General features: G+C 39.6%; 1 protein-coding gene across 3 annotated transcripts in view; it reads right to left on the bottom strand.

Annotated features, from left to right (window-relative positions):
• LOC117447078 (solute carrier family 12 member 5-like) overlaps positions 1–27552 on the bottom strand; it is a 191656-nt gene that overhangs the window by 19127 nt on the left and 144977 nt on the right. For all 3 annotated transcript variants that reach the window (XM_034083671.2, XM_034083673.2, XM_034083675.2), the window contains exons 4-6: positions 11939–12085; positions 1542–1596; positions 382–512 (exon numbers count right to left, since the gene is read on the bottom strand). In XM_034083671.2, the coding sequence (XP_033939562.1) occupies positions 382–512; positions 1542–1596; positions 11939–12085 (333 nt within the window). The remainder of the gene's footprint in view (positions 1–381; positions 513–1541; positions 1597–11938; positions 12086–27552) is intronic.

Genomic DNA, 27552 nt, shown 5'->3' with positions numbered 1-27552 from the left:
TACTCCACCAAGCTGGCAATGGCATCCAATCATTTACTCTCCTGCTCATTATGGTCTGGCAACATCAAATGGATGTCGTTTCAAGTATGCTGTACAAAGAGGACCTCCTTTACTCACACTATTAACCTCACTGCACTGTTAGTGGCCATTGCTGCTGATTTCCAATCTGAGAAAACATGGCAGCTTTCCTGGAAGTGTTGTCAAATCTATAACCAATTATTAACCACTAAGAATATGTTTAAGATGGAAAATGCACCATCTTATATCTACAACGCCTTATTTAGACTTACTTCACCTGGTGGGCTTAATCTTTAAATTGTGTCTCTTAACTTTGTGAAGATAAAGCAGATGTCTTGATGAAGGAAACAGGATTGCTCTCACCAGGAGGAGCTCGATGGCCCCCAGGATGTACATGGCTCCGGCGAAGGTTGTCCCCAGATAGAAACAGATCCCCACCGCACCCCCAAACTCAGGGCCCAAGGACCGGGATATCATGTAGTAGGCGCCTCCGGCTGCACACAAACACAACAATGTTAACACACATACTGGTATGTGTGTATGATTCAAGTTGATGAAATATACTTTTTAATGTGCAACTGAATGAATTACTCAATGTTCACTATATACATTTGTGATGAGCTTTGTAAATGTTGTGTATTTCAATGAATTACATTTTTGTGCAATGCACTTTTGAGACACACATTAACTAGTTGAATTGAAGTAGATATTTAAGTGTCACAACTTTTCAAAGGACAACAAATCATCAGTAGCATTAATGTAATGACGTCTGACAATTGTTATATTTATAAAACGACAAACAAGTATTCAATACATATCAAAGAAAAAGCAACTGCAAGTTTGTGAAGCTAGTACATTTGACTAATTATTTCTTTAATTGGTTGTCATACTAATTTATTTTAGACTGAAGTATTTGTGTAACTACACGACCTTGCTTTTGTCATGTTGCTCTCCAATAGTTGACATTTGAGTTATTCTGCTCCTGTGACTTATTTGTATCATTGTGTTTATTCACAGTGCTTGTATTTCCTAACAGTGTGCAAGTAAATGAACTACGCATAACTCAATAGACCTTAATCAGCACTTTGCAGTGGCATGAGGCTTGCACCAGATATACCAGAGACAGTTATAATTGGCACACAGTTCCACACTTTCCCACAAGCCTGTAATTTGCTCTGACCCCTGCTGCATCCACTCCAACTGGTAAGACGTAGGCCATCATTACTTTGTAAACTCAAATTATGAAACATAGCCATGCTGTGTAAATGTGTCTGCATACAGAGACAAACACATACATCCAGTGCTGCATTTCAGGCATTTGGCTCGCGTTGTATTTTGTGTAAATAACGTTGTGTGAGGAAAAGTTAAAGTGCACAAGATCCCAGACTACAGCTTTTAATGTTTCTGGGGATATCAAGCTGCGCTGGGTGTAACGTGCCAAAAGCAATCAGTGAAAAGAGAATTTTAGAAGCGGACAGACACAAACAGTGATCACTGTGTGGTGCCAGCGTCTGCTCACCCACCTGGCACTACTCCATTGGTAGCGATGGCACTCATCGAGATGGCAGTCAGCATGGTCTGCACAGAGAGTGAGGGGGGGGGGGGGGGGGGGGGGAGCAGAGAGAGGAACATTAGGACATATTTATCAAGTTCTGCATGTGAGTATTGAGTTGATTCTCGAGTTGTTCATCTTTTAATCCTTTAAAAAGTAGTATTTGTGTTTTCTTTCACAACTGAATTCAACCCAAATGCACTGTATGAAATAAATGGTTTCCATCTGTAGACTTACAAAGTTCACGATCAAAATATCTTGGTGACATTTCACTTGAAAAGGAAAACCGTTGACCTCTTTTGGTGCTAAAATAACAAAAAGTACAATAATAATCTATCCTCTAGACCAGTGATTCTCAAACTTTTTTCAATAATGTACCCCCTCTGAAAAAAAGATTCTGCCAAGTACCCCCCTGATCAGCACAAAAACTATTTGTTAGGGGAACAATGCCTATATAAAGAGGTACAGCACAGCGCTGCACCATCAGTGTCTGATTTATTAAAACAACAACCTTGTAACTGAGAAACACCTAAATGCTACATTTCAAATGTTTACAATTTATCACTAAATTCATGGCCAAACAATTTTAATATCATGCAATAACACTAAGACGACATTAGTTGCATTGAACTGATCTTTAAGTTGTACTTACAATTTAGTGAGAAACATGGGCTTCACTGAGGATCTTTGTCATTCTGACAGGGAGGCAAACTGCAGTTATTACACTTATGTTTTGAAATATGTGTAACTCTAGTCTATTAATACAAAACCCACACTGCTCAAACTTCGTTACTTTTCCTAAAATTGGTATATTTATCTTTCTTTTTTTTCATTAACATAAAATAAATCTCATGTACCCCCTGCAGTACCCCAACGTACCCCTAGGGGTCCGCGTACCCCCATTTGAGAACCACTGCTCTAGATGTTGGGACAATTTAGTCAATGTTAGACTGACTGACCACAGAAAAAAACATACTCCGTTCCATTTTATGATCTGCTATTTAGTAAAAGTCACTTCTTTGTCAGATTTTTAACACGCTTAAAGCTCACATGTGATGTTAGAGATGTTGGCCATGAGGGTTGTGCAATAGGTCACCATTGTCAGTAAAGTATATGCATATATTTAGTTGGAAAGGCTGTCGATTGGGTGGATTTGGTTTAAAAATAATAATTAATATAGTAGCAGGATTAAAGGAAATGTATTTCTATTGATTATAATAAGATATTTAAGTTAAATTAACCTGTTGCTTGGAATCTAATTATATTTTTGCACTTTTATATTTCTTTGTTTTAGACCTCACACCTCCTTCGCTGTATCCTTTGTTGATTCAAATCAGAAAAGAGGAATCGACTGCTACCAAGCATCTGTGTTCGAACACCCAAAGGTGAACATTGATACCATTGAACCAAGACCTACTGTATAAAGTCCGAAGTGAATGCCGAGTCAATATGTGTGTGATAATATGTTGATGTCTTTTTATTATTCTATGTATGATTTGTATCTTCAGTGAAAGGAGTCCAGGACACATTTCCTTACAGGGACAAATTATATCGTACTGTATCGTATTTAAGAAATACATTTACATATAGTAATTTGAGGGCCATGATATCAGCGTCAGGCCCGTGGTATAACATACACATATCATGTGAAGGAGTTTACGTGAGGTCGACGCTGATTTACTGCCATGCCTTGTACTAAAGCTGACTGGCTGTTGATTAGATAAATAAGAATGCCACAGGGCCTGTCAACAGCTGTCAAAGCACATTGAGACAGCCAATGACGACTCTAATGCATCTCCTGTGCTGGGAGCGGGGGGGAGAAACACCGGAACAAATGTGAGGGCATGCTAGGATGGAGAGCGCTGGCTGCCTGCAACACAAACAGAGGAGGAGAGAGAGGCAGGCGGCAAATGGACCAGGAAGATACAAAGTCAGAAATGGAGATAGTGTGTGTGACAGTACAAAGAAAGAATTAAGATTTCATCATTTTTTCAAATGCTATTGTTCAATTTCTGAGTGTCTTTTCACATTGTCTGCACATGAAAGAGAGCGAGGGAGACGAGATGTGAGAGCGGGCTGGAAAAAACACAGAGCATCTCCTGAAGAACTTCTCACTGCTTTCATTATATTGTCTTCCCATTTTAATTGTGTTGTCGCTTACTCTTGAATGTATTGTTTGAGTCATAGTTTTAAAAGAAGACCTGCTATCGTCTGCAGTTTTATTTTTGCTTTAACTTATTCAGCATCAACCCAGCTAATTCACATGTCAACCTTCATATCCATCTATTTTTATCTACAGAAAGTTTGGCAATTCAAATCTTAGTGACAATATCTCACATTATGACAACACAATGGGGGCGGGGGGGGGGGTTACCAAATTACTCATGATAATGACTTAGAGCCTGAAAGATACATCTAATAATTAAAGATAATCACTGACTGGTATATTGTTATCAGCGTATAAGTCAGCTGATAATTGCAGTGCGGAAATAAATTAGAGTTTAATTGTTTAATGAAATAGAAGATCCCCTCCAAACATAAAAAAACATGTTTGGAGGGGGAGCCTCCTTTTGAATAAAGCCTATAGCCTCCAAACATCCTCCGAGGGTCCTACATTTTATGGTATTTCATCTTTTTGTATTTTTATTGTATTTTATACCAATTGTATTTTACATTTTTATCTTGTAATGTTACAATATTCTATATAGATTTGTATATTGTCATTCATGTTTGTTGATCTGTAGCCTACGGAGACAAATGTGTTTAGTGACATTGGGCTATATTATATAAATACAATTTGATTTGATGTAAAAATAATCTGTTTATATGTCTGATATCTTTATTTTATGCTCAAACTTAATCATTATGTTTATTCAATGTTGTTTAATATTGTTTTTGACAGCTATATTTCCAAGGAAATGGACTGTCACTGTAAAATGTGTTTCTAGTTACCTAAGATACATGGCATCATACAAGTTGTTTCAATGGCCGACAACATTTAAATAGCAGTATCTACCTAAACAATGCAGTATTGCCTGGGCTCCATTATAAATGTAATGGTTAATAAGCGTAATGGTTGCAACTTGGATATCCTTAATAGTTGCTACAATCAATTACTACTTTAAAACACAATGGGTTATAAGAATTATTCCTTGATACTGTATAATATCATTCTGTGGTTGTTGTGGTGTTTCGGTGACAATCCCTGAAGATAAAATCACAACATAGCTAACTTGGAGCAGCAGGAAAGAGTGAGACTTGTAATGGAATAAAGTGGGTCCCGGGCGGGTATGTTGGACTGTCATTCTGTGCGTCTGTGTGAAGACTGTAATGTGGTTAGTGTCACCTGAGGGCCCGGCGGACTGACGATCAGCAGTGAAGAATGAGTGGGACCGGGCTCTGTTTCTCGCTCTAATCTGGTCATAATGAGGCCACAAGCTCCTCTCCCACCACAGCAGATAAGACAGTAATTGTTTAAGTGTTTTATCTGATGTGGGCAGCGGCCCCGCAGAGGTAGTCCGCCGCATACTGAGTCACTGAATCACCACCGACTGTCCAGGGCCACCGGTGAGATGATATGAGTCAGACGTCCTGCTACAGTCAATAGACGTGCAGTATAGGTTATACTAACATATGGATTACATGTATTTCAGTAACGGTAAGGTAAAAAGACAATACGATTTGAAAGTTTTAGTTTTTTTTTTTCAGACAAGACTGGATTTTGTCTTCAATTATAACTAACTGCTCAATAAAAAACCCTCACAACAATTGTGATGTGCATTCATCTTGAAGGATCTTTTCTTTTCTTGCCACTTCTATCTGTATCTTTGCCGTCTAATGTGAAAACATGCACATATATAAGTACTATGTTTATTTTGACTACCTACAGTAGTAACATACAGTACCTCAGAATTATTATCTATGTTTGTTTTGCTTATTATGTGTAGTTGCTATACTAAGCATTGAACATTTTGTATCTATGAAAAATGCACATTTCTTTTCAAAATGTTTGTATGGCTCATTGTCTGCATTACAAAAACAATGATGCTATATTTGAATGTCTACTAAATTAAGCAACAGCTGGTTAGGAAGCATACTTTTTTGTCAGGGACACTTTTTAACTTGATTCTTTAAGCTCAGTTTAATATATAGAGCCATCAAAAACAAACCAACACATGAAATGTACTTTTAAATTAATTGTTCAATTAAAGTTTTTTCACAGACTTCCCAGTCTCAATCAGCTTGACACCACTGCTCGTGGAGGTATCTGCATTTACTTAGCTGAGCTAGATATTTAAAGCCAGTAGGTGATGAGTTAAGTTAATGTCAATCACCAAAGACTAGCTAACTGCCCCAAATGAACAGAAGGGAAGGACTTAGACAAAAAGTCGCAATTACAAATCGTACTTCTAATTCAGCATCATGGACAGCGCCATGGATTTATCTACACAGCTCAGCTAGACTGCTGATATTTCAGAGCCATGATCAATGAGTCAGGCTGGCCAGACTTAGATACCCAACCAAACATCCCCCTGCCCCCCCTGATAGCAGAGGATGGAGAGGGCAGGTTAACAAGGGGCATCATTTTTTTTACTCTGCTATGTACATTCCCTAAGATATTGAAGTGACTGTTATTTTGTTATTTTGTATATATTGATTGTTGTGTTTTATCTTAATGCATATGTGCATATGTGTCTGTTGATTGTATATATATAGGATATACATATTTGTATACATATTTGTATTTTTGTATTCAGGATTGTTGGAAACGTTATTTCGATCTCTGTCTGTACAAACTGAAAGATTGACATTAAAGTTGACTTTGACTTGACTTTGAAGGGGGGGGGGGCATCCCTCCTCAAACTGCCCTCTGGCTGCAGATGATAAGTTATGCCAGTGACACTTTTTATATAAATGGTTGTTTGCTAGAAAAGAGAAGCCAGAGTTGATCTGTTTCAAATCAAGGGTGCATTGTTTAAAAAAAAATACTTCCTTAATTGTTGAGTGGTACATCTGCCTACGAAAGCAGAACTTCATAACTCTGAAACAACAGAATGCATAGCAACAGAAACTAAGGGGAGTAGCTAAGTGAACAGTCTATCTCTTGATTTAGGTTTTGGATGGATGTTATGGTAATTGCAGATTCATCCATTTTTTGTTTCAACAGTCGAGCAGACATGTTGCCTTATATAGACCACGACGAGCTCCAGACAGGATACATTAGCAACGGTGACCTTTCAAAACTCACTCAAGCATTGAGTCCCCGGCGAGCCAAGTCATTTCACTCCTGTCCTCTGGTTAATCCCTGATGGTCTGTCATTTTCTTGACATGCATTTAGCAGATTTTTATTTTTATCAAGTACTATTTGGTCACTTTAACTTTACTTTTAGACATGTCCTACTTTTTTTTATTCTTGAGTACCCTTCTGGGTTTCACTGCAGACAGGGTTTCACTGCAGACAGGGAAAATTGTAATCCATCATCTGCTGTCACCAACATAAAGGGTATATCTGCCCGCCCTGCAAAGTTTGCACTGATCTCAGAAATCTCATCTTGGTTTGCTACCAACCTCAGTTAACTTGATGGATGATTTCATATCTCAAATGTGGGACAGAGTGGTTTCAGCCCTTCCTTTTTGTCCCCCTTATGATTGCCAATAATCCCGAATACTTCTCCAGATGACCTTGTGTCCGAGTCAGCACCTGGTTGTCGGACTGGCACTGGAGGCAGCATTGCTCTACTGTAGATTTGCAGAGTCTTTTTTCCCACTGACCCAGAGCCTGTGGCCTGTTTTAATGTCCCACTTTCAGGCAGTGCAGGTGACCTAAAACTGCTCTGAGTATACACATTTGTCTTGCTCTATGAATCCTGGAGTGCCTGTATCTCCAACATCTAATGCATCCACTGGGCCTCTGGCTCTTAAGCGTGCCAGCAGAAACACGTCGTTATGCCGCCTCGCCATCTTTCTGTTCATATGAGTTCAGCAGCAGACAGTTACATATCTGACAAAAGGGACAGCTTCCTTCTAAATCGGTGTGAATGCGGGTGAAACTTGAATAATTGCTAAACCACCATGATTACGTCTGAGTCCGAGGAATGCATTTGGCGTAGAAGCTAATTTTCACTTTTTAAGAAAAAAGTCTGCTGATATACCCGTGACGCTGACTGCAAAGGACACTTTAAGTCTGTTTCTTCCCAAAGCTACAGTCAAACTTTGATTTGGCCTTTAGTCGACCTCAGGCTTGAGGGGAAATTGGTTTCGACAGGAAGGAGGTTATGCGCTGCCCTCAGAGCGTGCTTCATTAACATGCTTCATTAAACCAATGCAGAATAGTTTTGTCAATTACAATTTCATCAGTTCACACACAGTGGTACAGGAGAAGACTATTTTCAGTGTGTGGTTTATCACTTGTAGTCCCTGTGGGGTGTACACTGCGAAGGAGACGGAGGTGATTCTCACTTTCAGACCAACACTGAGGGATGGAGACGGAACGACAGAGGACGAGATGCTGCTGTGTGAAAGAGGCGGAGGAGAGAGGTGGAGAAGGAGGGCAACACATGGATGGTAGGTGAAAAATGATGGAAGTGAAAAGAGATGAGAAGAAGAGAGGGGGGGAATAATGACACATTCAAATGAAAAAAGGGGGTTGGAGAAATTGAGATGAGCTATGAGCACAACATGAAAGGGATGAAGGGAGAAAAGCATCCTTAGCATTTAGATGAGTCACGACAGAGGGCACACCACCCTTCCCCTCGCAGCATTTGGACTCAAGACCTGGAAGTAATGAGGAAGGCCAAACAACAGATGACTCTCCATCTAGAATATTAAACCTCATTGTATCTCGGTGACAAGCCTGCATTCATTATCTGCGCTAAAAATACACACACGCAGCGCTATGTGTGAACATACGGGCTGGGAGATGAGCGCCTGTGTTCACACAGTGACTTTTATAATGGTTGTGTGTATACTTCATGGTTAATGGTATAGAATGTGTCAGGGCTGTTCCACATGGAGGCGCACTCCTCATATAGCAATGACTCTCCGAATGTTCGCAGGCTCGTTAATGTTGTGTCAAAATGTTGCGTGACAGAAAAATAACGGGGTAAGCGTTCGGCATTTGCAGACATGTTCCGCTGTGATTGAGCAGCTAATGACAAGTGCTCCGTCAGAGATATCCCATCATGCATGCATGTGAGTAAAACATGGGCTCGTGCGGTATCTTATGGAGCTTTACAGCATGCGTGATTTCCCCCCACTTCAAGTCCTGTGGATTTCACTAAAGGTGGGGGATCGCGGCGCACATGTACGCACGCACACACACACACACACACACACACACACACACACACACACACACACACACACACACACACACACACACACACACACACACACACACACACACACACACACACACACACACACACACACACACACACACACACACACACACACACACACACACACACACACACACACACACACACACACGGTGTGTTGCTGGGTACCCCTGGGGGGCTGGGTGGTTATGTGTTATGTAAGGAGCTCAGGAGGAGAGAGGTGGGGGTTTCTCACTCACCGTTCACGCTCAAGCTCTGCAATGAGCTCACTGTGACTGATAAGAAAGAAGTGTGTGTGTGTGTGCTTTGGTGTGTGAGAAAGATAGTAATGGTAAGAGAGAGGACTAACAGAATTCATGTTACAGCCGTTACATATTTCCCCCAGTTTATGACATGGGAGGACATGCCAGTGTGCGTGCAAGCAGGAGACGCTTAGCGTGTGTGTGTTGTTGTGTGTTGGCATGATTTCCTGTCCAAATGAACCGGCTTTGATCTTGGAGGGGTTCATTTATCGTGCTATTTTTAGTAGAAAACTGTGGACCATATTTTTTCCCATAACAACAGAATATCTCCTCCTGTTTTAGAAAATAGACACTGGGATGAAATGTGTTTTATCACATTGACTAATTAAACTATAAGACTATTCAAATGGACTTAGGCATTTTGTCGTTTTTAATATCTATATTTACAATCTAATATTCCAAATATTTTTTCCAAACATCCCTTTTCAAAATAGCACCAAAATCAATACAAAATCAATACTGCTTCTCTCATCACTGTCGCACAGAAACATAATTGGGAAGCATATTGCCTGCGTGTCTGTGCAGGCAACTTTGCTATGGTTGGGATTTGAGGGGGTTGTTCTATAAATACACTCTGTGCTAGAGGAGAAACTAGGCTGCACAAACACACACACATGCCAACATACAGTCCTGCCACTTCGCACTGCAAAGCAACAGCACACAAACACACTGACAGCTGACACACTTTGAATTAGACTGCCATGTACGATGACATAATAAAGGTTTCATGTTGCACTTTACATTGAAAAGCTACAATCAGATTGAACAGAGAGCTTTGACACAGGATCTCCTATCCACCTCCGCTCTCCTGAATACATCAAAAGCTGGGCATATGATACGTTCCCTGCCAATCAATGGCATGAAACAAGTCAAACACGATCACTTTGTCGCAGCCACTCAGATCAATGTCGGCAGCGCTGTCCATCCTGTGGGACAGTGTGTTTTGTAATTTGAGTCTCAAGGCCACGACTAGGTGTCAGTCCCACACCAAAGTCGCTCTGACACATGACAGCCACTGACATTAATGGGAACCAGGGAACATCACAGTGTGTCATCTTCCATTTTGTTCTTTTCACAGATCCAATGCAGAGCGCCTTTCAACTTACATGGAGCAGCCGTTTCTTTATATCTGCAAAGCTAAATTGTGTTTTAACTTAGCTTCTGTTTTAATGCTGTTTTAGTCCCAGCACATCTATGTCTTCATGCTTGTAGGCATATTCATATACAGTAGGTCTCTCTTTGTGATGCACTTTGGTGCCTCTTGGCTTTTAAAAGTGTTATGTCAATTAAATAACTTGCGTCTTAGAAGGGACTTTGTTGTTTTGAGCCTTCATACAGTAGCTACTGCAGTTACAACAATGCTTTACTACACCAATAGACAGTTTGATCAAATAAGATACAACTAAAAACATCTTTCCTTGAAATTCTCATAAGACTTGTTGGTGTGCAGCAAGATCTACATCACCACCTCAGCCGGGTAAAGCAATACAGCTCTTAAACTCTTTTTCATGAGTGCGTTGTGCGTGAAAAACAGGAAGGCTGTTGTTTTGGTAAATTCTACTTGGAGCTGATTAGTTGTGCAGACAGTGGTGTCGCACTGAGAAGGATCAGCCTCTGAGAGTCTGGGCTACTTAAAAGGGTTTCTAAATTGCATGTGTGTGTGAGTTAAATGTTAATATAAAGGATATGTCTGATGATACTCAATATTTTCAAATCAAATGAAATCAAAAGACTCAATCCGGCAATGCATTGATCCTACTAACATGTTTTATTTGTAGTATTGCCATTTTCTTTCATAACCATGAATATGGTCACTGAAGTTTATTTCAACACTACTATTTCTGCTTTTTTAAATACTCACTAGCAGCTACATGTATTCCATAACAAATGCACCATTTACTTCTGTTGAGTAGCGTTTGTTGAAAACTACCATGGCCAGATGTTTTCAGAAAGTGCACAGACATTAAAGTGCACAGACATTAAAGTGCACAGACATTAAAGTGCACAGACATTAAAGTACATCACTGTTAACCATTTTCCAGGATTAACGTCTTCAGTGGGGTTTGCACTAAAGGATACATATAAATGTTAACCAAGACTGTACAGTGGGACCAAAGTTGTCTAAACCTACTGAGGACAATAACGTAATCTAGAATCTGCAATTGGAGACGGTAATAGAGTATTTATGATTCTTCGCAGTATTCTGTAAGGGTGTTAACTCTCAGATAGGAAGAGGCTTGACACACTGATAAGGACTGCAAGCTTGGCACTGTGGTGTTTATTGTCTCCAAAGAGAAGACGGGAAAGTGTTCGTGTTTTGGCCAAGATATTGGTCATTAAGCAGTAGAACATGAAACATCAAGTTGTCTTGTTAAATACCATTTTCATCAGTAAAAGGACAAAATGCTAAGGTGTTTGTGGGCGAATCCAGTGAGTTAATTATTTGACAAATCTTGCAAAAGCCAGGAAATAAAGGGTAAAGTAAACTTGAATTGAAGCACATTGAAGCTGTCTAGTGTGTATCACAGCTCCTTAGATGTGTTCTGTTCCCAATGAAGGTACTCAAAGTGAACATCTGGTATCTTGTCCTACTATAGAGCTCATCACTGTACAGCTGTATCTGCTGCCATGTATCTTATAATATGCCGCCCGTCAGTTTATGGTCACTCCTTAAGGAGGCCTTGCTGCAACATGACGCTTAAATGAAGGTCGGAAACACACTCACGGTAGAACAGCAAATGAAGACGATGACGAAGCACCCGACCACGCCTCCGATGCCCACCAACCAGGTCATCCTGAGGAAGAGGATGACTCCGAAGATGTTCTGGATGCACGGCATGTACACGCCCATCAGAGTGCCGAGCTGGGGGGCCTGGAGGAAGACGAGGGGGGGGAGATATTATAGTTAAAAGTCCAAACAAGGTAATTTATAAACTTTATTTGCAAAATTATTCAAACGTGGTAATTTCACAGGCATGACTTGTCGGTTTAACTGTACTGTAACACAGTCAATTACATAATGTCATTGTTCTTTCTTCCAGTAACACTTTATTTCTAATGTACACTTTCGAATCTCAGAATACAGATGTCAAATGTCTAGATTTAGAACCTCCTGCTTCTTTTCCACAAGCCTGACGCACCAGATGTGGAGGACTTGCTGAATGACTCCTGCTTCACTTTGGAAGTCTGTGCGAATCGATGAAAGTCATCACACCAGCCGTGCATGCTGGGAATCACAGTTTGCAAATTTGCTATAGCTTCTGTGTGTCTTTTTCTCCGAGGGGTCACGTGCAAAGTAAACACACCACAGATGGGCACGCTGCCATTAAGGCAAAACAGACATTTACTTGTAGGACTTCATAGATTATTAATTTCAAAAGGACTAATTTGTAATACGCTGCTCTAGGTTGAAATAGCTGCTGGTGTCACATTACTGTCTTTGTTTTTATATATAAACAAGTGTCTCCATTATGTCAATCTTAACAGATCATTTCTTCCTTTGTTCATCCTCCTTCACTTCCTTTTTTTTTTAAACATTTATATTTTATTAAACATTTTCAAAAGACAAAACACACGGACAAGGACATGGCTCACATCACAAATAGGAGATGACATAACATGAAGGGTGGGGGGTAGGGGGATTACAGTGTCAGTTACATGTTATGTATGCATATGGTGTTGTATTTATACATGATTTGCTTCATAATATAGATATACTTCATTGTTTAATAGGTAAATAAATAGATAAATAGTCAAATAAATAAATACATATATATATATATATATGCACACATATGTACATATACACACACATCTCTTCCTCTTATGATTAATTCACCTATTCATCCATTTCCCATTTAATTTAACTTCTTTCATTATTATTATTACCGTTATTTTTCTGTTTCTTCATAGCTTATTTCTCTTTATTTATTTATTAATATTATTAATTAATATTAATATACTTTACACTTCCTTTTCTTAACTCTTCATTTGGCTGTTGCATGCATTGAAAACGTTAATATTTGCTAGTTATTTAGGTATTTAAAGTTAAAAGGCTCTTAGTTTTTCCATGAGCCTACATGTCGATTTTCAACTTACGGATTTACCACGTTGTAAATTCCTTCCTGATTTCCCCAACCCATAATTACTTTGAGTCCAGGAGAGAAAGAAAAGGTAAAGATTGGGAGGCAGCCTAGGGACCGATCTCATTCAATGGATGGATGGGTTATTATTGTATTTCTTCACAGGCTGCTTTATTGCCATGGCTCTGTTCTGGTTGGGTTTGCTGCAGTGCTGTCCCTGGTGTGGATCAGTGGACAAAGACAGAGCTGCTCTGCACGTCCTCACACAGCTCCAGAATCTCGTTCAAGGCCGTTCCATTGAAGGCGATTACTGACACACAGAGAGTGAAGACGTATTTGGTTGCACGTCACATTGATTAATAGGAGGTTTTTTTCCTGAAGGTTTTTAGGATGATCATCGATGTGTGTGTGTGTGTGTGTGTGTGTGTGTGTGTGTGTGTGTGTATGCAGCTATTTGTTTGTGCATGATTGTTTCCCAAGTGTGTGTGTCTGCACAAACTTGATGGCTTGTATTACATTTGAAGGACACTTCAGCTGACCCTGTACATAATAGAGAAAATATTCATTTCCTGCTCAAGGACAGCTTGGATAAAGGGTAATTATGCCCATATCAAGCCATGACCCATTTCTACCGAGTGATAGCGCAGACCTCGACTGTCAAATCATTACATCGAGGATAACATATGGAAACACCTTCTCTGATGCATCTCTTGAATGCAGACACACAGGATGAATAGAAGTGTGATTAGCTCTGCTTTGCTTTGTGCAGAGATGTTATTTCCCAAGAGGATTTGTCACAAAAAAGGTGTTTATTACTCAGATCGGAAGCAAAAAAAAGCAAAGTGATAATAATTCATCTCACATAAACAGGGATTACAAGCTCTATTAGACTACCACCACTTGAGAACTTACTGTATCTCTGTTATTTACTGGAGTTGTTCGATGATTTAGTTATTTCTGCCTAATACCAAGGTTTTTTTGGGCTAAGGTCATATGTTGTTAATGAATACATCTTGCGAGTGTTGTGTATTTATTTGGATACAATAAAATCCTACAAACTTCTGAAAGAATTGGTTATATATAAAAGCCAATGCTATCCCTCGATGAATGAACCTTTCAACAAACATGTTATTGATGCAAAAGGTTGTAAAACCGGCCCTGCCAGTCCCATCACAACAGAGCCATCAGCTTAGGTAACAACAACAACAACAGCAGCAACTAAAGATGAAAATGAACCAAATGTACAGTCTATTAGCGAGAAAGTTACAGCAGCTTTATTTTTTACGGCGTTGTTTGTACCCAATTGGCATTTTATTCCTCCACAATGTAAGAGTTTTTGTAACTCAACCAAAAAGGTGAGGGTGACAACGCCTTGAGAGGACAATTTATTACCTCCCCCCAAAGAGGATTTGTTTGTTTATTGGTTTGTTTGTACGTTTGTTAGCAGTTAAACTACTGGCCTGATGTTCTATACAAATTGGAGGGTGTAGCATAAGCAAAGGAAGATAAAGTAAATGTTTTGAGCAGGTTCAAATCAAGAGAATATATACACATAATTGTTCCATTATAGAAAGAGCTGTGGCCAAGATCTCCAAGCAAACTATGTAAACTAACAGTCATACTAATAACGGTTAAATGTCCACTCATCCCAAAAATCCCTCCGTACTAACTAGTGCACTAGATTTACTATCTGCCATTTTATTGATCATTCCGAATGGCATGTGCACTTTATGTTTTACGAGGAAGGAAATGCAGCGTCTTGACACATGCCACTCAGCGGTGGATTGATACATTGGCTGACTCATATTAGCCTGTTGCAGACTTGTCGGTCAAACTGCAGTACAGAAATGGCAGAATATTGTTGAGGTCATTTTGAAACAATGCCACTATTACATCATGAAAAAGCAGCAGCAGAGATAAGTGACTCTCGGTCAAAATTATTTATCAAAACATCTGATTTGCTTTGATTCTGTTGCTATTGAAATATAAATGTAATATAATCATGATATTCTTATCCTATTTCTAAATATCCATCAATATTAACCTCCTGTATCATCTGTGCTGTAATCTTTCCATCTCTTCAGCTTCAAACTCCATTTCAAAATAATGATATCCCTTTGTTTTATCTACACAGCTTGGTTGTTTTATTACAATTGCAAGATGGACACTACAAGATGGAGGATTTGAATAAATGGAATCAAATAAAGCTTGGCACTGGGTAGAGATGGCAGATGCTGAATTTGTAAACCAGACTTTTAATCAAATCATCCCGACAAGTGGCTGACATCAAATTAATAATATTGTGCCTTATGATGCTACAGTATGTGATTTGTTTGGAGAGGCTTGCTTCCCAGCATTAGTAATGTAATGTTTGCAGCAGAGAGGACAGAGAGAGAGAGAGAGAGAGAGAGAGAGAGAGAGAGAGAGAGGGAGAGAGAGAGAGAGGGGGGGGGGGGGGGAACAAGTCCAAACAGGTCTTGCAAATATAATTATCTTCTAATTTCCTTCAGATAAACAACAGAGCAAGAGCTCACACTCCAAACTGTAATTAGCGAGCTATCGCGTAGGAAACCCTTGATCTGGTTGTGAGGGATGCAAATGGTCCAAAACATGCTGAATCTTATCATATCACACCACAGCGTGTGTCATATCATATCATGTATAATACTTCATCACATATTGTATCAATTTCATATCTGACTTGATGATATCAACTTGATGATATGATTATACAACCTTACAGATGGGAGAGATCCTCATATTATTTAAATACGTACAAGATGTAGAAATGCATTCAATATTTTAAGTAGCTAAAAATACGTAATAAGATTGAAGCATAATTATATAATTCCAAACTTTTATTTGCTCATTATGCAGGATATCCCATGGATTATACTCATGAATAAATTAATGAACACATCACTTTAGCGGAAAAAGGTGGGGCTGATTATAAATACTAAAGCTTTATCTATAATAATAATAATCAGATTAAATGTTCGTAATATTCTGTTTTAATAACCTGAATCTGAAAGTAACTAAACTCAGCAAATATTTGTAGTGAAGTAAAAAGTAGTTGCAACGTAGTGCGGGAAAAGTATAAAGTAAGAAAAATGTAAATACCGGAACTACAGATCTTAAGTAAACGTACGTTCAAGTATTGAATATAGCATAACATGTGTGTAGACAACTCATCATATGTAATGTAAACCAGAAATAAAAAAGATATTACTTTAAATATAATCAAATGTTAGCATCTAAACAAGATCGGCACTGTTTAACAAACTACTGTGGACACATGTTTTTTTATTTCCACATTCTCAGACTATTGTTATAGGAGGAGGATTGGAAACTGCCGGTACTGTACAGTGCGGTGCTTGAAGCTGCCCTGTGGAGTTTTTATGTAATAAACAGAGTTTCCCTTTACATTCAGAATCACCTGTGTGCACAAGGTGCAATATAAAGGGAACCCACACAGAGGAACATTCCTCCATAGCGCTACTAATGGTCCAAAACTCCACGGGGAACAAGATGTTCAGCTGGATGTTAATGCTGAGGCAGTATACAGAAAACAGTAACGAAGACTGCATTTTCCTGTATATGATGAATGTTTTTTATGTTAACCGAAAGGTGAAGGTGTTATTTTAAAGATCCATCTTAGAATCCGTCCTGACCTTCTCAGTTATTTGTTGGTTTGGAAATGTAAATGTGCCAGTGTTTCCCACATATTTGAAATATACTTGGGGGAGTGGTGGTAGCGGGTTGAGGTGACGTGCAATAACATTAACCTTTCTGTTGGTCGCTTGTTAGCAGACCCTTCACGCGATGGCACAGCGAATAGGTACAGGCAGGGCCCATAGTGATAGCCCTATAGTTTACATTTACTACCCACAAATAAACATATGGACATGGGTTACTATTTAAAAAAAATGGTAAATGTATGTAGGAACCTATCCATGTGATTTTAAGTGGGCGTGGACCTCAAATCCTCTAGGGGGGTCCGGGGACATGCTCCCCCGGTAAGATTTTGTATTTTATTTTGGAGTTAAATGCATCAAACTGGTGCATTTTGAGGGGCAAATTAAGAAACTAGATCTATGGAAACACCTATATGAAACAGAACTGTATACATTTCAATAATCATAAAATCATGGCTATAACCAATAACATACCATTTCCAATATGAAAAGACACTGAAACTTGTTTATTTATTTATTTTTGGTTCATTTATAGTTGTGATTGTGTCTGTGCTCCTGAACCAGCCTCTCCTGTCTCCCTCCTCTCCCCCTGCTCCTCTTTTAGGCAGCAGGAAAGACTAGTTTTAGCCCTCAACAAGTTTTAAAAGTGTATCTTACCTTTGTTCACCTAGTTAACTTTTTATTTTGTATTCATGCATATTTTACTAATCACTACCCTCTCAAATGTAAATATGTGTTTACATAAATGGTGACCAAACCGGTTGAGACCCACTGAGAACTTAGACTAAGTTAACTATCTAAACACTCAGAGTCCTTTACCTCACCTGAGCTGAGGTTATCCCGAGCTTGAATGACACACAGAGACCAATCAAGGGCTTTGATTTATGATCTGTATGACAGTGGCCATGTCGGCAGGCCATATCATGTAAACAGCCAGTCACCTTGTGTGAGGCAGGCTACTTAACAGGCCAGGCCATCGGGAAACCCCCCGGTCCTCCCGATAGCCAGTCCGGGACTGGGTACAGGAGGCGTAAAGCGAGGGATCATTGTCCACAAGTTAATCGATCGCAGATGGCGTCATGGTCACGGACGAATACAATTTTTTTTTTATTAAAAACAATTATAAAAATTATAAAAAAACAAAATGGGAAATATACCTGGGCGGCCCGCCCAAGTATAGTCTATGTGTGGGAAACGCGGTGTGTAAAAAAAGGTCCTGTTTTTGTGTGTTGGGGTCTCCTAAAGGAAACCAGAATGTTTTAACAGTCAAATGATTGCATATGAAAGCAAATCATTTCCAAAGGTTATTAACATGGGAGCATTTATTTGATATCTATAATTGCCCAATTGTACTTTTGGGGATTGTATTTGTTGTATGGTGCTTTACTCTGAACAATTACGTTTTGAACTGTGTTGTTTAAAGTCTTACAATATAGGTATTTTAATGTTTAATTTAGCTTCATACAGCTTGTGTTTCTCCTCAGTTGAGCTGAAATGTAACCTTCTACTGAATCCTCGCAGCAGGGAGCCTCTCAACCTTCAGCTTCATTGTGCTTTAATCAAAGATCCACATCACGGCCTCCACGGGATGCTGAGGGGGAGTAGCGGAGAGCAAAACCTCGTCCGTCTCTGTCACCCCCCCCTCTTATATGATAATGATTCACACAGTTTGTCTGTTGTCTAAGCTAATGCAAATCAGATTGTGACCCACTGTGACTTCAGTGTGTGGCTGATATGATTTTTCATCACCTGCTTGTCAAAAAACCTAATAAAATATTTTGTATATGAATACTTAACCCTAATGGGCGTCTACCTAAACTACATTTCTATTATTTAAGCAATGTATACATTTAGTGGCATGTATGTCTATGCTCTAACGGTGCTATGTGAAGAGGCGGGGAGGATTTAGGTCAGATCCCTGGATGTATTTGAAAAAACTAATCTCATGTTGACTAGAAAATCAATTGTGAAAACTTCATTTTCATCTGCCTTGGAGTATTAATCTGCTCAGATCCCAATACCACATATTTCAAAAAGTTCATTTTCTGTTATTATGTTGGTTTAATAACAGCGTCCAGAATCATCTTGAGACATATGAAAATAGACAAGTGTCCGGATAGAATGGAATGGGTCAATACATTGGTTTGGACTGCATCTATGCTTACTAGGTTGAAAGGCAATGAAAATGTTGAAGATATTCCTTGGGAACTTTCTGGACAAATAAAAGCCGATTGGGACTTTGTTTAATTTCAAAGTTAACCAAGAAGCATTAGTGCACTTTTTCTTTTCCATTGCATGTACTTTGTAATTTCAGTTATATTGTTTTTAATGTATGTATTTCCTTTTCCTTTTTTTCCTCCATGCGATGTCTTGTAATGTCTATGCCAGGACTCTGGGAGGATTGGGTTTTGTCGATGCAATGTACTGACAGTATTTCACTATTATTTAAGAAAAGAAAAATAGTTAAGAGTGAGACAGATTTAAACCCATGTTAAGGGTAAATTAATATAATAATATTTGGCTTGTTACTTGCCTTTCTGACAGTATTGTCAGTGTAACATTAATGTCAATAAGGTATAATGCATTATAGGAATTTATGTGTACTAAGAAAAAACAAATTGCTTCAATCTAGGATTAAAATTAAGATTTAGAATTTTTTCCAGCTATTTCACCTCTAAATTATTTTTCTTGTCATGACTGTTCCCCCCTCCCACTGGCAAAACTGTAATAAAAAAAAATTCTGAGTTTCCATTGACAGGTTGTTCAGGCACTTGGTGTGTAATGTACATTAGCAACCCTGTCATCAGCACTTTGTTGTTAGGATCAAAACTGCTGCCGCTGCACAAAATGATCTGAGGTCAGTTTGTATGAACAGGTACGTTATTAAAGGAAAACCTGTGAGCATTAACAAGCAACAGCAGACATCACGCCCGTCAGAGAATGAAGGCTCTGTAAGTCTTTTCAAGGTGGTTTGATTCAAGAAAAAAAGAATCACAACTTTATTTGGCGTTTAAAGTCCAAAAGGTGAGCCCATATTTTCACAGCCTCTCTTAAGAGGAAAAATCCTTTGCAATACTCACTTCAAATAGATCAAAAAAGAAAAGAAAGAGTTGCAGCCATGAACTTAGTGTTGATTGTTATCAAAAATAGATATGAAATAGGTATTGCTTTGAGGTTAGATAGGGATCCAAATACGATAACATCTTGGCAGATAACTGTGTCAGAAAAGCTTTAACAGCACTGTAAAAAAATGGTTTTCATGCATATCAGCAGGCTCAGAGGGCGGAGTGTTGAAAAGCATAACGTGACTGTAAAATCATGATTACAGATTAAACTAATCTGCCCTAAAAGGTATGTAAATACTACTTTGTACAACAACATAAAGGTGTTTACGCCACTCAACACTCCAAAGTGGGAAATAACCCTCTCCAGACTGCTAAATGTCATGTTCCCCGCCTGCTCCCACACACAATAGAGAACCACAATCAAGCAGACCTTGTATGTTGGCCCGCTGTATGAGTGTCTGCGGCAGCTGAGTGATAAATTATAATCCTTGTTCAACAATAGGCGGGCTTTGAAAAACAGTGTGTCTGCTAGAAATCCAGGGTGTTACATAAGATGTACAGACGCAGCTGAGAGATACTGAGAGCGTTCACTGTGAACCTCAACATGATAAAAACACCTCTGTGGGTTTGGTAAACAGCCACCAAAACTGAACAATCTGGGGGAGAAAATGGATGCTTCTAATGGCTTTTTAGTAAGAGATATCCTGAAACGGATGAAACGCTTGTGTATGCATTGAATCTGTAGGGGGGGAAAGGCTGGACGTTTATTGAGAGTGCCGCTTTTCTATTTTCATTCAATTGGCGTTTCATTTCTTCATTTGTGGACGGGGGAATTGCAGTCCTGACCAGCGTCTGCTCTGAAATGCACACACACACACACACACACACACACACACACACACACACACACACACACACACACACACACACACACACACACACACACACACACACACACACACACACACACACACACACACACACACACACACACACACACACACACACACACACACACACACACACACACACACACACACACACACACACACACACTGTCTGTTTAATGGGCTGGGAGCCAGCAGAGTGATGATTTCCCCAGAGAGCGGGCCATTGCGAGCGAAGGCAACACTGACTGCTGCAGAGCCACAGGTAGGCTGGCGTGGCACCACTGATGTAGGAAGGAACAGCTGCCCTCCCACCCCCTGGGAGGTGCAGGGAATGCACCACATGCATGGCTCAGGTGTGTTAGACGCACTCTAGGACCTTTCAATACATCTGCCGTGGAACATACTTCAGCTCCACTGCCTGCTGCTGCCCTACCACTTCCCACTAGCCTCTCACCAGACTGGACCTCTCTCTCTCTCTCTCTCTCTCTCTCTCTCTCTCTCTCTCTCTCTCTCTCTCTCTCTCTCTCTCTCTCTCTCTCTCTCTCTCTCTCTCTCTCTCTCTACTCACCTGATCCTCTGAGCTCTGAAGCAATAACCCAAACATGATGTTGCTGCATTTTTATTTTTTCTTCTTTTTTATTTGACAGCTTCAGAAGCCCCTCTAACCCACAGTTTTATCCTCTGGCCCCAATATATAAATAGGCATTGGACCAAAATATTGTATTGTATTAAAGTATTTTATGCTCTACTGTGACATGTTTACATGCTTTAATGTTAAACATGCTTCATATTTCTCATACTGCCTGTGCTGCAAGAGAAGAGAGGAGAGGAGAGGAGAGGAGAAGAGAGGAAAGTAGAGGAGAGGAGAGGAGAAGAGAAGAGAGGAGAAGATAGGAAAGGAGAGGAGAAGAGAGGAAAGTAGAGGAGAGGAGAAGAGAAGAGAAGAGAGGAGAGGAGAAGAGAGGAAAGTAGAGGAGAGGACAAGAGAAGAGAGGAGAAGAGAGGAGAAGAGAGGAGAAGAGAGGAGAGGAGAAGAGAAGAGAGGAGAGGAGAGGAGAAGAGAAGAGAGGAGAGGAGAGGAAAGTAGAGGAGAGGAGAAGAGAAGAGAAGAGAAGAGAGGAGAGGAGAGGAGAGGAGAGGAGGAGAGGAGAAGAGAGGAGAGTAGAAGAGAGGAGAGGAGAAGAGAAGAGAGGAGAGGAGAAGAGAGGAGAGGAGAAGAGAAGAGAGGAGAGGAGAAGAGAGGAGAGGAGAAGAGAAGAGAGGAGAAGAGAGTAGAGGAGAAGAGAAGAGGAGAAGTGAGTAGAGGAGAAGAGAAGAGGAGAGGAGGAGAAGAGAGTAGAGGAGAAGAGACGAGGAGGAGAAGAGAGGAGAGGAGAAGAGACGAGGAGGAGAAGAGAGGAGAGGAGAAGAGACGAGAGGAGAGGAAAGTGATTAAGGAGGCAAAGAAACAAGAGGGGAGGAAACAAGAGAGGAGAGGCATGAAGTGGAGCGCATGAGGGGGGAGGCTAATGACAGGGGGGAGGCAGACTGGGAGCTTGTAACGCCATCTCCACGCTCGGCTGGCCAAACAGGAGCTGATAGGGCAAATGTGTTTCTGCTCAGGTGTGCTGAATTATTAAATAGACAGCCAGAGGAGAGGCCAGCCAGCAGCAGCCTCCCTGGCCGGCTGCACAGGAACCAGTCACTCAGCGGTCAACACTGCATGTGTGTGTTAAAAGCGTTATCCGGCAGTTATCTGTAAAACACCGCCTGCTGTGGTGCTGATGGCTCACCAGCTTCAAAAAGTGTGTACATGTGTTACTAGAATATTCTAGGTTAAAAGACTCCACACAGCCTCATGTGTTCCCACCAGCGTGAAACCTCTATTCAGCCGCACTATCAGATTCAAAGCTAAAAGGCTCCTTATTTACTAATGCACATGTGCTGCTGCATAGTAGGTACACACTTAAATTCAGGTCAGCTGTTACCTGGGTAGAAAGAAGGATATAGGAATACAAAACAGTAGTATGAAACATCTGATATTAAAACTTTAAGTATAAAAACACTTTTTCGAAGAAATCCATGAAACTGAAATCTGATTATTTGTTTTTCTTTAGCTTAATCAAGCTTGGTAATATGATATAAACAACCCGGTATCACGGCAAGACGTGAACATGTGACGATTACCATGCTGGGAGACGTGAAGATGTCACGATTTCGTCCCTTCAAACGTGACAGTTACACGGTATTGTTAACATGGCCCAACCAGTGGAGAAATACCCGGAAATGCCAAGCAAATGCTCTACCCCGACGGTCGGTTGTTATTGTCAATATTAATATAATAATGATTTATTTTGTAATGGTCACACTCGATTTCGCCGATGTTCTTGTTGCCCCAGCTGGTCGACACCTCTTTTAGCAGAAACAAAGGCTACATTAATGTATTAAATCGATGTTAATCCATGTGTGTGGATGTGGAATTAACGGACGTGACGTTGTGCGATTGTGTTGCCGGCAACAGCTTGGGTTCATGTTAATTTACAAACTCTTCAACTAAAACCCTAGTTATATGTAAAAACATTTTAGAAGGCCTCACAAAATACTTTAATGTAAATTAAAATGTGTATAACAAAATACATCGGTCATAAACAATACCGGAAACAGACGTAGGCAAGATCCTCAGCTCGGTGATTGGATGTTTTAGCCGCAATGCATGTTGGGATATGGTGTTTATGCAACACATTCTCACTCCCAACTCATGTTGATGTTATGTCAGGGTCCCTGTCGTCACTTTCCAACGCATGGGGGGCCCTTTAGCGTCGAATTTCAACTATCAGGGAGTCCCATTGACTTGCATAGAGCTCCCTAAACGTTGGTAATAGACGAGTTGGGATCGCGGCGAAATGCTCTCCGCAGATGCATTCTCACAGCGTTTATCAACCTTTTTCTAACTCAATATCAAGCCACACTTATTGTGTTTACTTCTTTATTTTAATTGAATAATGTCAGACTTGTGTTGCCGTCAGTTAGGGGGAGAGTAGGGGCTCAGAAAACTGAAATCTGTATTGTTTCATAGTTTTTTCCTTCTAATTTTGTATTCTTTTCTAAACACACTGTTATTTACTCAACAATAAGACACAATTATCCTTGTGTTTATTTATTTGTTTGATTGTATAATGTCCGACTTTTGGAGTCCGTCAGGACCGAGGGTCGGAGCAGCTCATAGTAGTTGCTTTAGAGAATTTTACAGCCGGAAGTAAGTATTCTCTCCGTTTTGCATGACAAACCCCGTGATTAGTCCTCAAGCTCTGTGATTGGATGTTTGAGTGGCAGCGCGCCGAGGGTTACGCCGAGCTTCAAACAGCACTTTGAAATGGAATGGAACCACGGCAGACTATCCAAAAGAATGGATTCGAATAGGCCCGCCCCGTCCCCCACCCCGTCCCCAGAACTACACATGCTGGCTATTGTGTGTTTCGCAACATGTTCTATGGCACGTCTCTACTGGGAATTGTAGTTTTAAAAGACGTTTTCGTATTTCCCATAATAAGAAGTTGCCAGTATTAAACTGTTTACATCCCTGGAGGTTTAGGGGACAGGAAACACTCACATTTAAAACATATAATTAATAAATGGGTGAAAATTGCTTGTGTTCATAATGGGCAGCATTAATATATACCCACATGACAGCTAAGGTCAGAAGAGCTTTATTTAACAGCTGGTCTTATGTTTGTGACCCCTCCTGTTGTTAATTGATAAGCCTGAAACATGCACTTGTCAAGGTTCAGATGCACATTTAGCAAATATGGCAGTAGCCATCGATCATCTTAAGATAAGATATACTTTATTGATCCCAAGTTGGAAATGTTTTCATTACAGCAGCATGTGTAACAGTTGTAAATATGCAGTGGTGTTTATTTGTAAATCATTTAGTATAATCACACAAATTCTGTGTTTTATATTTCATAATTCTGTGTTCTTTATTTATTGAATGTTCAATACCTGACAAGGTCAGAGATGAACAACTTGGGTCGCAGGTTCCTCAACAGTGCATTACAAGACATCTATCAATATGTGTGTATACCTCCACGATTAAACTGTCGTATTCTGCACATTTCTTATACTATCTATATACATCTTATACGAGTATAATATGTATAATATCAGTTAAAGTAAGTGCTTAAACATACAGTAGTTAACATTGCAGGAAAGCAATATATTAGTACTTTGTCAGGCTTAATATGTATCTGTAGATACCCCCAAAGCTTTTTTCTTATTCAAAAAAAGACCTTAACCTAAAGTATTCATTAATGTTTAAATAAAGCCATTAGTTTGTCTGTCTGTGTCTCCTATTAATATCTAATAATAAAATGCAATAACGTGCTTTAACCACTAGGTGTCCCTTTCTATCAGCTGTGCACCGTTATGGTGTAAATATAGCCTATCTACCAATTGGATCAAATATAAAAGTCAGCCGAATTAATATTGATACTGCAAGGAGACGTACAGTATTGTGTGAAGAGAAATTGAAGATGTTGTTTAATTGCTGATATATTTATGATCCACGTCACATATTCAGTTTCGGTGGCAGTTCTTCCTGTTTGTCCAGAAGTCTTCTCATCAGGGCTCTATAAATAAAGAACTACAGCAGAAGTGTAATATTTAATGAAACCGAACCGTGTATTACAATGCCGTTATGTGATGACTTCCAAAGAGAAAAGCAAGCGCACTCGGAATAAAGTATTATTTTCTTTTTAATTTTTTTTCTCCAGATTTCACATCGCATAAACACCATATCCCAACGTGCATTGCGGCTTAAACATCCAATCACCGAGCTGAAGATCTTGCCTACGTCTGTCTCCGGTATTGTTTAACGGATTTATTTTGTTATACACACATTCCTTCACATTTTTATTTTTAATTACATTAAAATATTCCGTGAGGCCTTCTAAAATGTTTTTAAATATAACTAGGGTTCTAGTTGAAGAGTTTGTAAATTAACAAGAACCCAAGCTGTTGCCTGGCAACGCAATCGCACAACGTCACGTCCGTTAATTCCAGAACCACACACATGGATTAACATCGATTTAATACATTAATGTAGCCTTTGTTTCTGCTAAAAGAGGTGTCGACCAGCTGGGGCAACAAGAAAATCGGCGAAATCGAGTGTGACTATTAAAAAATAAATAATTATCATATTAATATTGACAATAAAAAACAACCGTCGTGGTAGAGCGTTTGCTAGGCATATAAGGGTATTTCTCCACTGGTTGGGCCATGTTAACAATACTGTGTAACTGTCACGTTTGAAGGGACGAAACCAGCATTGTAAATCGTCACATGTTCACGTCTTGCCGTGATACTGGGTTGGATATAAATAGTGCTTGACAAAATTGTCTTGGGTAATAATGAATACGATTTAAAAGCCAGAATTAACATATTATGACCCACCAAAGCCAACATAAACCTTTACAGAATCATTCTAGGAGTTGATTATCAGTAATGTTTTTTTATAAGTAAGTAAGAGTTTGATAATGTTTCAAGCAGAAATGCCAAATCTCAGCATTCTGAGATGAACACAATGTCTGCTGTTATTTGTCATACATGACTATAATTTAAAATCTTTGGTTTTGGGCTGTTCCTTAGACACAACAAGCCATCAGAAGACACCATCTTGTGCTCTTGGATCCTTTAATCAAAGACATTTTCAACAGATGGATCAATGTTTGATATAATTGTGGCCGACCCTGTAGAAAAAAACCTCCTCTGAGCTTGTTAGCCTGCTGTCTTAACTAAATGGACAAAATGTGAGGTGTGAAATCTCAGTTTAGCCACACTGTGAGCTTGTGATTGTGCACGCTGCTGTAATATAGAACACAAATTGACATTAATCAGGGTACATCCTTCAGCGGGGCGCCTATGTGAATACTGATATGATGCACCGGTCTAATGAGAATGGGAGGAAAGGAGGGAGAGAGGGAGCGAGTATGAGGGCAAGAATAAGAGCAGAGGTCATAAAACACCTACCGTGGAGACAACATTTATACGAGGGAACATTACGCTGTAAAAAAAAAAGGGACAGAGAGCTTATGGAATAATGTTCCTGTAGTACTTGGGAGGAGCACTCGTCTAGAAAATTACTTCTTTCATATAAAAGTGAAGAGGTTCATGATTTGTATTGTGTGATGTTTGGTCTATACACAAGACTTAGTAAGAACAAAGTCAGAAATCTGGTCTGTTTCAAACTGATATTTGGTTAGCAACCATGCAAAGGCAATAACTAAAGCAAATGTCAAGGATTAGAGCTCCAGACCAGATATTAAGAATCAAATGTTAATCTCGTACAATTTTAAAAGTACCCTTGTCTTGTGTTCCCATAAAGATCATTAGACAACAGCAACATATTCAGGACGCGGCTGCCAGATGTCTATTGCGAACCTGGAGAACTCAACTGAACACATTATTCATTTTTATGCATCTCTTTTACTGGCTTTCATTTACTTATGGATGAGATTTTTAAGTGCTGCTCTTTTTACAAATCAATAGAATGAAGTTCAAAATACTTTTCTGATAATTAAGAATATTAGCAGGTCCCTCTGATCTTGAACATAGGCTGACCCCTCTTCGG

This window comes from Pseudochaenichthys georgianus, chromosome 5 (genome assembly GCF_902827115.2).
Source record: "Pseudochaenichthys georgianus chromosome 5, fPseGeo1.2, whole genome shotgun sequence".
Lineage (NCBI taxonomy): Eukaryota > Metazoa > Chordata > Actinopteri > Perciformes > Channichthyidae > Pseudochaenichthys > Pseudochaenichthys georgianus.
Note: the sequence above shows the minus strand (reverse complement) of the source record. Positions and strands in the feature narration are given on the sequence as shown.